The sequence below is a fragment of the Muntiacus reevesi genome, chromosome X (genome assembly GCF_963930625.1).
Source record: "Muntiacus reevesi chromosome X, mMunRee1.1, whole genome shotgun sequence".
Classification (NCBI taxonomy): domain Eukaryota; kingdom Metazoa; phylum Chordata; class Mammalia; order Artiodactyla; family Cervidae; genus Muntiacus; species Muntiacus reevesi.
The window spans coordinates 37,104,793-37,118,408 of NC_089271.1; the positions used below are offsets into that span (position 1 = coordinate 37,104,793).

At 35.7% G+C, this 13,616-nt stretch overlaps 1 protein-coding gene across 3 annotated transcripts in view; it reads right to left on the reverse strand.

Moving 5' to 3' along the window:
• Positions 1 to 13,616, reverse strand: part of RPGR (retinitis pigmentosa GTPase regulator) — a 67,288-nt gene that overhangs the window by 11,997 nt on the left and 41,675 nt on the right. For all 3 annotated transcript variants that reach the window (XM_065915218.1, XM_065915216.1, XM_065915219.1), the window contains 3 exons: positions 10,398 to 10,532; positions 8,777 to 8,834; positions 7,409 to 7,497 (listed from right to left, as the gene is read on the reverse strand). In XM_065915218.1, coding sequence (XP_065771290.1) covers positions 7,409 to 7,497; positions 8,777 to 8,834; positions 10,398 to 10,532 — 282 coding nt within the window. The remainder of the gene's footprint in view (positions 1 to 7,408; positions 7,498 to 8,776; positions 8,835 to 10,397; positions 10,533 to 13,616) is intronic.

Sequence of the window (13,616 nt, forward strand, 5' to 3'; positions counted from 1 at the left end):
GTAAGTCTATCTACAAATATTGGGAGATAACAAAATAACATCTCTCTCAGTTTAACAGTGTTTTCCTAACGTGAGTTTGGGGTTCACATGTACAGTAATCATGGGAAACTCTTAACTGAGACATTAACTGAAAATGGTCCTGGAACGGTAACACTAAGCGGAGCTAAACAGAATTTTATACAAATTCTCTATGGATTGACTAACCCTAATCTAAGCTTTAAAGCATTTCTACAAAAAGTTCTGGTTAAACATGAACTCACAATCCAAATTTAAAAATACAGAAGGAAACAAAAGACCATTAGCAAGTGAGCCAAAGCAACAAACAGATTTAGACTCTGGAGGATGTCTGACATTGGAATAACTATATACAGAATATAAAATAAGTATGTTTACATTACTTAAAGGACTATAATAAAAAACACAAGCATAAAACAAGGTATTAGTTTTTACAATATCAGATAGATTTGAAAAAGAGTTGGAATAGAATATTTCACTTCAAAATGTGAAAGATAACCGAAATTAAAACTCAATAGGGAGGTTAAATAGCAGATTAGTCTTTAGATGAAAAGATAACTGTGAAAAAGACAAGCCCTGAAATTCCCCAAATATCACTTAGATATAGAAAATATTAAAGTAATATTTAAAAGACAGATAACAGAATGAAAAGTTTTATTATATCTGACTTGCAAAGAGAAGAGAGGAAATATTCAAAAATATAATGGATGATGTTATTTTTGTATACTGTCGGTGGGAATGCAAACTAGTACAGCCACTATGGAAAACAGTGTGGAGATTTCTTTAAAAACTGGAAATAGAACTGCCATATGACCCAGCAATCCCACTTCTGGGCATACACACTGAGGAAACCAGATCTGAAAGAGACAAGTGCACCCCAATGTTCATCGCAGCCCTGTTTATAATAGCCAGGACACGGAAGCAACCTACATGCCCATCAGCAGACGAATGGATAAGGAAGCTGTGGTACATATACACCACGGAATATTACTCAGCCGTTAAAAAGAATTCATTTGAATCAGTTCTAATGAGATGGATGAAACTGGAGCCCATTATACAGAGTGAAGTAAGCCAGAAAGAGAAAGAACATTACAGCATACTAACACATATATATGGAATTTAGAAAGATGGTAATGATAACCCTATATGCAAAAACAGAAAAAGAGACACAGAAGTACAGAACAGACTTTTGAACTCTGTGGGAGAAAGTGAGGGTGGGATGTTTTGAAAGAACAGCATGTATATTATCTAGGGTGAAACAGATCACCAGCCCAGGTGGGATGCATGAGACAAGTGCTCAGGCCTGGTGCACTGGGAAGACCCAGAGGAATCGGGTGGAGAGGGAGGTGGGAGGGGGGATCGGGATGGGGAATACATGTAACTCCATGGCTGATTCATGTCAATGTATGACAAAACCCACTGAAATGTTGTGAAGTAATTAGCCTCCAACTAATAAAAAAAATATATAATGGATGAGAATTTTCTTAAAATGATGAATGACATGAATTTTCAGATTCAAGAGTCATAATGAATCAGAAGTAAAAAAAAAAAAAAAAACCTCACATCTAGGCATCATATAGTGAAATGAAGCACATCAAAGACAATGTAAAAACCAGCCAGAGAGAAATGACAGAGTATATGTGAAATTATCAGACAATATACTCAAGCAAATGTCTTAATAGTAACAATGGGAGCAGATACTAAAAGAAAGTAACTGTCAACCAGCCATACTATCATTTATTTTCAAGTGAAAGAAACTGAAAAAGTTAACTACAGAAAGAAATTTTATGACAGTAACTTCCAAAAGATTTCTTCAGGAAGAATAAAAACAACATTACAGAAAGGACATGTGAGATGTGAAAAGGAGTGGTGAATAAAGAAAGTGGTATAATAACATTATTTGATTGATGAGGTTAAAAAACTAAAATACTTGATACAATATTATGTAAAATGGGAATAAAGGGGTGATAGAAAACTCTTCTAAGATCCTGGTAATATTTGGGGAAAAGGAACATTCATTAGCATTAGATTTTAGGTACTGTATATGTTAACACTTTTAAAGTCAGAATCCAGCTTATAGGCATTTACAAGAGACGCATCTAAACTACAAATAAAAATATAAGAATGAAAAAAGATATATCTGACAAAATAAAGTAGCATTTTTTTTTAGGGACCAAGAAAAATACTACCAATGGTAAGAAAATACTTAAACCTAATGGCATCAATAATCAGATTAAATATTAAATAAAGATTAAATATAAACAGTCTAAATACTCTAATTAAAAGGCAGAGATTTTTAGATAAGATAAAAAAAAGCAGGACCCATTTATGTGCGTGCGTGCTAAGTTGCTTCAGTCATGTCTGACTCATTGCTACCCTATGGACTGTAGCCCTCCAGGCTCCTCTGTCCAATGGGATTCTCCAGGCAAGAATACTGGAGTGGGTTGTCATGCCCTCTTCCAGGGGATCTTCTCAACCCAGAGATCAAACCAGCATCTCTTATGTCTACTGCACCAGCAAGTGGGTTCTTTACCACTTCTTATGTCTCCTGCATTGGCAGACGGGTTCTTTATCACTAGTGCCACTGGAGTCTAAATGCTCCAATTAAAAGGCAGAGAATTTCAGATTAAATAAAAAAGCAAGACCCATCTACATGTTGCCTAAATCAAATGTACTTCAAACATTAAATCACAAATGGTTTAAAAGTAAAGTATGTTAAAAGATAACTCTAATTCAAAAAAAGCTATAAAGTGTCTATATAATATCAGATCAAGTAGATTTTAGAGCAAAGAATATTATTAGGGATAAAGAAAGTCATTTCATGATGATGGAGTCAATTCAGAGGATGTAACAATTCTAAACATTATACAGAATACAACCAAATAACAGCTTTAAGATACATCAAGCAAAAATTAATAGAAGCACAAGGAAAAGTAGCAAATCCACAACTCTAGTAAGGGATTTTAATACTTTTCTTTCAATAACAGAACAAGTAGACAGAAAATCAGGAAGGAAAGAAACTTGAACAACACTATCGACCAACTTGACCTAATTGCCATTGATAGAACACTCCTCCCAACAACAGTATTCTTCTCAACCTTCTTCTCAAATGAACACTTACCAAGATAAACCTGATTCTGGGTGATTAAACATGTCTCAATAAATTTAGAAGGAATCAATTCATACTAAGTATTTATCCAGTCACAATGTAATTAGAAATTAATGACAAAAAGATGACTAGAAAAATCCCTTGCCTTCTAAGACACTTCAGCTGTGTCCAACTCTTTGTGATCCCATGGACTATAGCCCATCAGGCTCCTTGGTCCATGGGATTCCCCAGTCAAGAACACTGGAGTGGGTTGCCACTCCCTCCTCCAGGGGATCTTCTCCACCCAGGGACTGAACCTGGGTCTCTTACGCATCCTTAGCAGACAGGTTCTTTACCACTAGCACCACCTGGGAAGTCTAGAAAAATTCCCAAATACATAGAAGTTAAATAACCCATGAGTCAAAGAAGAAATCAAAAGGGAACTCAGAAAGTATTTTGAACTGGATAAAAATGAAAACACAACATATCAAGTACTTTAGGGGAAATTTACAGCACAAAAAGCCTAAAAGAGAAAAGAAGAAAGGTCTTAAATCAGTGACCTCAACTTCCATGTTAAGAAAAATTTAACAAAATATTGCAAAAGGAAATTTGAAAAGACATCAGTAAAAGAAATGTCATGTCCATGAATTAAGAGACTTAAATTGTTAAAATATTAATTATCCCCAAATTTATCTGTAGATTCAAAAATAATTTCAAATCAAAATCTCAGCAGGCATTTTTTTTTCAGTTATTGACAAACTGGTTGTAAAAATTCACATTTTTAAGTACAAAAGGTCTAGAATAGCCAAAATACGTCTGAAAAGGTACAAAACTGAAGGACTAACTTTCTGATTTCAAGATTTATATTAAAGGTATAGTCATCCAAACAGTGTGGTACTGGCACAAGATAAAGAGATCAAAGGAACAGAGTCCAGAAATCGGTTCACACATAAAAAATCAATTGCTTTCTGAAAAAGGTATGAAGGCAATTCAGTAGAGAAGGGATAGGCTTCTTTTTTTCAACAGATGATGCTAGAATAATTGTCCATATGCAAAAAAAGAACTTCAATCCATACCTTTACCACAATAAGAAATTAACTCAAAATGGAACACCACTCAGCAATATAAAGGAAAGAACTATTGATACATGCATGGATGAATCTCAAAACAGTTATCAGTGATTTGCTGAGTATGGCAGGGGGATGTGGGGTGTAGACAGAGATTACAAAGAGGCACAAAGAACCATATGCTCATGATGGCACTGTTCACGCTCTTTGATTGTGATTATGCTTTCACGGCCATATATTATGTTAAAATTAATCATACTACATACTCCAAAAATGCATAGTTCATTTTAGGTCAATTATATCTAAATAAAGCTATTTTTAAAAAGCAGAGGAGTAATTATTGGGTGGGTATGAAAGAGATCCTCTCATGTATTAAGCCTGAGAAAACTGACAGCAGCAGGAAACTGTAAGTGTAACTGACCTAAGATTTTCTTCACAACACAGTAAAGCTGTGTACTTGGGGCAAACGTGCTAAGTTCTGCTGCCATGGTGAATAAAGCATAGGATCAGAGAAAAGGAAGCCAGCAGGAAAGGTAAGACCCCACATACATAATTTTTGGTGGAGAAATTCTCATCTCAGGTTCTTGTTATTTACAGTCATGACAATAAATAAGAAATCAATTGACTGCACCGGTATGGGGAATTATCCAGGAATCTGCCATGTTCTAGCTAGTTTCTGAGGGACAACAGTGGTTTTTTAACCTCTGTATACCTGCAGCTTTCAGCCTTGGGCCTGGCACATAAGAGGCTTCCAGTAAATATATGCTAAATAAATACATGAATAAACTAATTTCATGATGGGAAGAAATTATTATTAATGGCTAAGAAGCTTCCTGCTTTTTTCATTAGCTTACTTAGGTGGAAATTAAGCCAATAACACATTTTTCTTAGTGGCTAACTGTGGATCCAAATGTGCTACAGTTTAGAAAAGCAGTATTTGGCAATTTCCAGATATAACAATCATCAAAAATCTCTGCCACCAATTAAAATCATGGGTCCTAACCTGGCTATCCGAAACATTTAAAATCATCAAAACAAAATTCAATGGTGAATTCTGTCTTGCAGACACCAAGAGTGTAACTATCTCTTTTCTTTTTTCTTTTTTAGATTATCTTTGGAGTGGCTGTCTAATTAAGGGAAGGGATATAAAATTTCAAACACCTAATTATTTTGATATGAGTTAATGCATCATTTATTTCCCAAGTTTTAAAAACAGTTTGATTTGTTTGGCTTAGATGGTACAAATAGGTTAGAGACATTGTAAATTAAAATATATCATGTGGGAAGGATTGGAAAAAATCTCATCCAAATCATCTATTTCCTTTTTAAAATATACAAAATAACAGCCTATTCTTTAAGTTCAAAGTATATTTATTACTGCTTGACTTTTAAAAATATAATTTCCATTACCTTTTGTTTCTTTTCTTTAACATGTATACTTACTGAATTATATTTTTCCATTAGGTATAAATGAGAAATTAAGCAGAATCAAAGCTTGAGACTGAATTCATCAGCCTGGCACTGTATCCTGGTCCGGCCTCACCTCTGTCGTGTGGGCTGGCGGGGCTCCCTGCTTGGCCCGCTGTTACAGGCGCCTGCCACACAGCGTTCCTTCTCTGGCTCAGGCCTCCCCTGTCCCGTGTATTCAAATGCTACCACCTATCGACAATGCTGCAGACTGGAGAGCCTGAAACGTTCCCTAAACTCGACCACGTATTCTAGAATAAGCATTTTCATTTGGTCAGAGGTGTGTTTCAGTTATTTTTTTTTTTTTGCTGCTTTGTTTCACTTTTCCTCTCCTTGGGTTCTCATGTCTCCTGACTCCTTTACTTTTCATCCTTCTCCCTCATATTTGATTTTCTTTGCCAGACTCTCTCCCTGAGCTCTTTATAACTGAAAAAAGTTTTCACAGGAAAGCTACAAAGTGTAGTGGTGGAGTATCTGTTAAATGTTCTGTTCTACTAGACCGAAAATCTAGAAAGTTCCTAAATCCTGATGAAATGTTCTAGCGATGCTCATTATGATTCTAAAAAGGATAATAATTCTGAAGTGTCCTTTGAGCCAGGTCAAAGACATCCTTAAGGTACAGTAATCCAAACTTATAAGATACTTTTAGAAAGATAAAAATGGTCATGAAAAAATTTTTAGTAAAAGATAACAGTATGGATATTTGGGCTAAAATAACTGTTGACATTTCTGAAGTAATTCTGAAAGAAATTTCAGAGTGGCATATTACCCACAAAGATGGCAAAAGACGACTGTTTACTACCCTAAGGATGGCTCCTGGCTTTACCTTCATTCTTTCCTTTTTCTTACCCCCTTACATTTTACAATTCATTGTCAACCAAAAATATTTACTGAGCATTTGCCATATACCAGAAACTATGATGTGCACTACTAGAAAGCAAAACAGAAAACAGTTTCTGTCCCCATGGAGCTGAAGGCCAGTGGGGAGACAGAGACATAAAGTACACAAATATACAATGACTCTGTAATGGCGAACTGTGACAAACACTAAGAAGTATAAGAAAAAGGGTGCTATGTAAGAGAATAATAATGAGACATAATTTAAATAAGTGCTGTTGGTCACAAAAGGCCTCTGTGGAAACGACATTTAAGCTGAGACCTAAGGTTGAATAAGAATTTAACAAAGCTTTCCATTTTTCTTGTCTTCCATGTTTCCTTCTAACACTTCTACCTGGAAATGTGGTCTCATGATTAAATAAAGTTCTTCTTCAAGTAGAAAGACTAATTTACTTCCAAGAAGAAGAAACGTATCTATCAGACTTGTAAAAACTCCAAAACAAGAATCAGTCAGGAGACACTGAAGTAGCATGTTGTCTTCTAAGCACAATCAACAGTTTTTTTTATCCATACTATTTCTTGTCTTACTCAGCCTTACTCTCTTCTAGACTGTCAGGATATTATACTCTTATAATTAAGCAATAGAGTTCTTTAACGTATCTTTTCCTGTACGATATATCAGTATGCATGGGATGATTGAAAGGAACATGCTATTACATTTTGGCAGAGCAACTTGAATCAGAATCTTGAATCATAATGTCCAATAAGTAAATAGGCACGTTAAAAATGTGAAACATCACCTGGAATTCATCACATATTCTTGGGCCACCAACTCATATTAAGGGAGTTAAATTATGTGGATCATTATATAGAGGTAGAAGAAGCAATTCAATACTTTGGTCTTAACACTAAATGAAAAATTCATTTCACTTACCTTCGATTTTTTTATGTCTTTAGCTGGTGTTGATTCACTATCTTCCAGGATTTCTGAAGAACTACTGTTTGCACGATCACACATATTTCCTATGATAGGATATATTATAAAATATTTTTTCTAACTAATGAGAAAAAGAAAAGTCCTGTGCTTTCTGTGACACACTATCAACCATGAATTATGGGGTAATACTAAAGAGTAGTGGACAACTGCATATTTCTTGAAAAGTTAAGGCAAAATTATCAGAATGACCTAACCAATGCTGTAAATGTTTAGATGATCAGTACTCAAATATAGCAAAGATTAAATGTAAATGTTAGGGAAGACTTCTGTAAAATATAAAGTATCTTTTAAAATAATAAACTTAGTTGTAATGAAATTATCTGTACCCAAATGGACATGTTATATCTTTTGGTGTTTCATATTAATCCATATGTTACATAGCTGAATAATGATCTTGCAAGTATACTCATGAAGCATGTGCATTCTTCTAATTTTATATTATCAACAGCCTAAATCTTAAATTTAATTTCTTTTTAACACTTTAGGTTATAGGATGTAGAATACTTAGCAATGACAAATATTTTAACATTTTGCTTAAAATATTCTAAAACTTACTATCTTTCTGCAGAAGTTAGAAGGAAAAAAGTATTAGGGGAACTACTTCTTTTGCTTAAATTCAGATGAGATATGCACTACTATGGAGAGTTATTTTTAATGACACTGCAGCAAAAGCACACTGTGATGTTATGGTATGGAAAACAATATAGGGCTCACAGAGCAAAAACACCAATGGTTTGGGTGTAGAAACTGCAGGTCTCAAGGGCAGTCACAGTCTCTTCTGTTCTGCGGCACCTGTTCTCTGACACCAGCAGCAAGGTGTGGGAAAGGATTCCTCTGAAGCGCCTGTGGTACCATCAAAGACTCAGGTCTAGGCTCTGGGGGAAATAACTGGATGGCTTGCTGTGGCTCTAGGCCAGCATGGACATTGGTGACAGGGTCTGGCAGTGCTCACCAGACATATAAATGGGGATCTGGGACAAATGCCCAACTTCATACTACTGATTGAAAAAAAACAAGTAGTAAAAAGGCTGTTCTAAATCACTTAACACTGACACATAAGCAGCCATGAGTGATGGGAATATTTCCATGTAAAGAAGTCATGGTGGTGATCAATGAGAACACATAATACTGTGCCACATACTTCATAGCTTATGAGGGTCATGTGACAATAAGAAGTGTACAATAGAATATATGTGTGTAAGCTATGTGCTTAGTTACAGCACATATATGTATATATCTGTAGGTACATATGAATGTAGTATGCTACATATCTAGCCTTTTTAAAAGTATGCATATTGCTCACACCTTTTGGATTGTCATTGTATTCATGAATGGCTCGTTCTTCTTGGTTGACTTTTTCATCCTATAAACAATAAAGAAACAATATAATAAGAAACATATTTGTGCTGGGCTAGAAAACCTAGTCTTGGTTTTAAGCAGAGTTCTAGAGTCAGTCTCTAGCTAATAACATAAACGTGTGACAATTACTTCTCTTTGCTGAACTCTTGCCTTAGATAATTGCTAATATCCTTCACTAGCATAAAACTGTATGATTAACAAGAAGTGTATATTCAAGAATTCTACTCAAAGAAGATTCAGGAACATTGATTGGTATATGAATTAGCTCAACATTTTATAATGTCAAATTGGAGTTTAATGAATTCTATACTAAATAATTTCAGGGACCACCATACCTGGAACTCATAAATATTCCTTATAAAACGGAATTTTCCCCTTATTCTGAAAGAAAACAATAACTGCTAGAATGTATTTTTCCCTCAGTGAAAGGAGTCTCAGAAAAAGAAGTAAGGGAGAGAATGACCTCTAGAGCACAATAACATTTCGTAAGTTAAAAATACATACATACAAAACAATACATGTTTTACAAATACACATTCAAATAAAAGGAAAGCATGTTTTAATGGTTGTCTATGTTGGCAACCCACTCCAGTGTTCTTGCCTGGAGAATCTCAGGGATGGAGGAGCCTGGTGGGCTTCCGTTTATGGGGTCGCACAGAGCTGGACACGACTGAAGCGACTTAGCAGCAGTAGCAGCATGTTAAGGAAAAGGGGAATGTGGGGCTCAAAGGGAATCAATTTAAATAGAGAGAGAAGAGCCTCGCACAGACAAGTGATGGTAGTGTTTCATTAATAAGATGGCATGATTAACTCAGAGCTCTTTGCAACCAATCTAAAAAATGAAATGAAAATGAATCAATACAGTATCATTCGGTTTGGGTTTCTGAATTCCATACCTCTGAAATGAATCCAGAGTAGTGCTAGAAAATGAATGATTTCAAACATACCACTTGTCTCCTAGCAGGTTCACTCAGGGAAATCTGCCTATTGGAAGAGATGGTTTCGGCATCTCTAGCTCCACTTTCAGTATGACTTCCTTTTCCACAGAGGCCTCCTCCCATTCCTCCTATAAATACTTTCTCCCAGACCACACCTGTGCAGAACCAATCACAACCTCAAACACTGCTGTGAACAACTTTCATTTGTCCATGGCCATGTAAAAATACACGTGTGTGTGTGTGCACATACACATCCCATTTCTGCCACTAGTACTGGGCTGCTAATGTTGTAATTTTATCATTTCAAGGACCTGGTGCTGAATCTCTTGGTTAATATCTCAAGAGTGTACTATACTGGCCCATATTAATTTACTTTCACTCATCTGAAGAACGGAATGCTACCAAAAAGTGTGCAAAGAATGCTAGAGGGAAAAAAAAGGTGCCTGATTCATAAATCTGCCTAAGCTTTGTTCTCCAGCACATAAACAACGTCATTCACAGAAGTTTCTGTTCTCCATGGAAGTTGGAATCTGCCCTCTGCAGAGACCAGGAGACCCATAAGCTTTTTCTTGAGCAGGATCTCAGGATTTAAGCACATATCATCATACATTTTCAACGGTTGTCAATACCTTTTTAACTGAGTTGTCAGTGTCACTGTGATTGGCTTCAGTAACACTGTTATCGTCTTCGGTATCTTTCTTCTTGCCTTCTGTATATTCACCAGTTACCTCAACCAGGTCTTCATTTTTGGAAAGTTCGTGATCCTGTGACAAAATTGATAATCAAGGAAGAGTTAAAATTTTCTTTCTTAACAAAATAAGAGGTGTGATATTGCTGTCATAAATAATTTATACCATTTCAAAGAACACACAGACTATGAATTCAAATATGAAAGTCAAAGAAGTAAAATACTGAATAATCCATGCCCCATATCAAGTTACTATACTACCAAGGATTTTATACATGTTACTCTATTTCAACACTTTCAATGTCTAGGGTTCCCAAAGTTCTTTTCCGCACCTACAGAAAGGTTAAAATGGAAAAACAAAATGCTTTCTGGGCTGTCTCAAAAGAATGCTTTTAAATATTAGAGAAGTTCAAAAGCTTTCTAGCATACTGTAGCATTATAACATAATCTAATCATATGTATATACTATGTTCATTTCCCAAAACATAGGGATTTACGATCACTTCAGAAGTGTAATTCACCAGTATCCAAGAGAGAGGTAACTATAATTACTTACATTTTGGGAAAAAGATAAAAGGAACATAGGCAGTTTAAGTGGTTTGTTCTTGGTTTTTTGAAGCAGATGGAAAACCAAACAGAGGCAGAACTTTGTCCATCTGGCTCCTGTCCAGTTAATCCAAATTATAAAATAGCCTGTCTATGGATTTGGTAGACTGATAATAAATCATGTAACGCTCGTTAAAGGCAGAAAATATTAGTTTTACCCTTTACTCTATATTGATTATATATTTTTTGCCATTTCATGTTTTGGGTGGAAAACTGCTTATTTATTGTCACTAAGAGACTGGACTCTTTATTGGACATTTTTACCTACACTTTTCATTTATGCACTTCACTAAAGGCACAATGGCCCCTAAAACAGGCAGTTTTAGGTCCCTAAAACAGGCCCCTAAAACACAGTAAGTAATCTGTGCCATTCACTCCTTTGAAAAATGTTTTTACAAAGCTCACCTTAGCCATATTTGCCTGAGACCATGTAGGTCCTTTATATCCCTTCAACACTGCAACTAGCTGCTCATGGTCACCTTCCTAGTGGCTCTTTGGCTAAGGAGAAGTCTGACACCTGACAGAATTTTTATTGGGTGGTTAGAAAAGAATGTCTCTAATAATTAACTCACTTTTTTTTCCTGGCAAAAAATATAAATTGTGAGAGTTCAGGCTAGGGAAAGAATGTATTTCACACCTCAGTAACACATATAAGTGGCATCCTCAGGCCAGTAGCACTAAGGGTATGGCCTGATAGCACTCCCACTGAGGACAAGCAATCCAGAAGTGAAGACTTGAGATTGTAATAGAGTTTCAGAAGCTACTGTGGGAGGGCTTAATTTCAGCTAATCAAGGTCATGAGGTAGTGCACTCAGGAAGGGAATACAGGAGAAGGCAACAGGGTAGAGAGTTACACTGAAGGATGTGCTACATGTTTAGGTTGGGTGGGGTTCATGACAAGGTCGCTACCCTTTACCAAAGACTCCTAAAGCTTTCTTTTTCTTCTGCATGCTTTCCCCTTTAAGTGACTTATATATTATGGCTAGCCAAGTGCACATGACAGTTAAATAAAATAATTAGAGATCACTTTACCTTGGAAGAGAATGGAAAACAAGATTACTAGAGTTAAGACTTAGGTCTGATAAGTAGATGTATTCATAAATGTACATTATCTGAAGGCCAACTAGAAAGGAACAGAGCTCTTGAGACAGAGAACTTCAGACTCTGCCCACTTATCTCCCAGAGGGAGGAGCAGTGAGCTGTGTCCCATCAAAGTCCTCGTTTCTTGGACAGTTTGGATAAGCTAGGACCTGGGTCAATTGTAACTGTGCTAGTCTACTAAGGTATTAATGTAACCATAGGATATCATGCTCTTATGAAAAGAAACATGGAGTTTTACCTGATTTTAGAAGCAAGACATCTTGCTTTTTTTTAATAATAAACTACTGGGTTGGCCAAAAGGTTCTTTTTTTCCCCCATAAGATGGCTCTAGTAGCACTTAGTTGTCTTTAACTTCATTCAAAACAATTTTGTTAGACTGTATTGTAATGGCTATCATATCAGCATACATTAAAAAAACTTATCAAAATTGGTGAATTTTTGTGTAGCCATTTTGATATTGAAGATAGAAGAAAAAAGCAACATATTACGCTGTATTATTTCAAGAAAGGCAAAAATACAACAAAAATGTAAAAAAAAAGATTTGTGCAGTGTATGAAGAAGGTATGGAGAAGTGTATGGAGAAGTGATTGATTGAATGTGTCAAAAGTGGTTTGTGAAGTTTCATGCTGGAGATTTCTTGCTGGATGATGCTCCCCAGTCAGGCAGACCAGTTGAAGTTGATAGTGATCAAATTGAAACATTGAAAATAATCAATGTTATACCATGAGAGAGATATCTGACATACTCAAAATAATCAAATCAAGTGTTGAAAATCACTTGCAACATTTTTGGTTATGTTCATCACTTTGATGTTTGGGTTGCACATAAGTGGGGAAAAAAACCTTCTTGACTGTATTTCTGCATCCAATTCTCAACGAAAAACAAAAACATTCCGTTTTTAAAACAAATTGTAAGCAATTAAAAGTGGATACTGTATGATAATGTGGAATGGAAGAGACCACCAACCACACCAAAGGCTGATTTTCATCCAAAGAAAGTGATATAGTGTATGTGGTAGGATTGGAAAGGAGTCCTCTATTATGAGCTCCTTCCAGAAAACTGAATGATTAATTCCAACAAGTACTGCTCCCAATTAGGCCAACTGAAAGCAGTACTCTACAAAAAGCGTCTGGAATCAGTCAACAGAGAACGCATAATCTTCTATCAGGATAATGCAAGACCACATATTTCTTTGATGACCACACAAAAACTGTTCAGCTCGGCTGGGAAGTTCTGATTCATCCACTGTATTCACCAGACATTGCACCTTCAGATGCCCTTTTGGTCTTTACAAAATTCTCTTAATGGAAAAAATTTCAATTCCCTGAAAAACTATAAAAGGTACCTAGAACAGTTTTTTGCTCAAAAAGATACAAAACTGGGGAAGATGGAATTATTAAGTTGCCTGAAAATGGCAGAAAGTAGTGGAACAAATAGGTGAACACAATGTTCA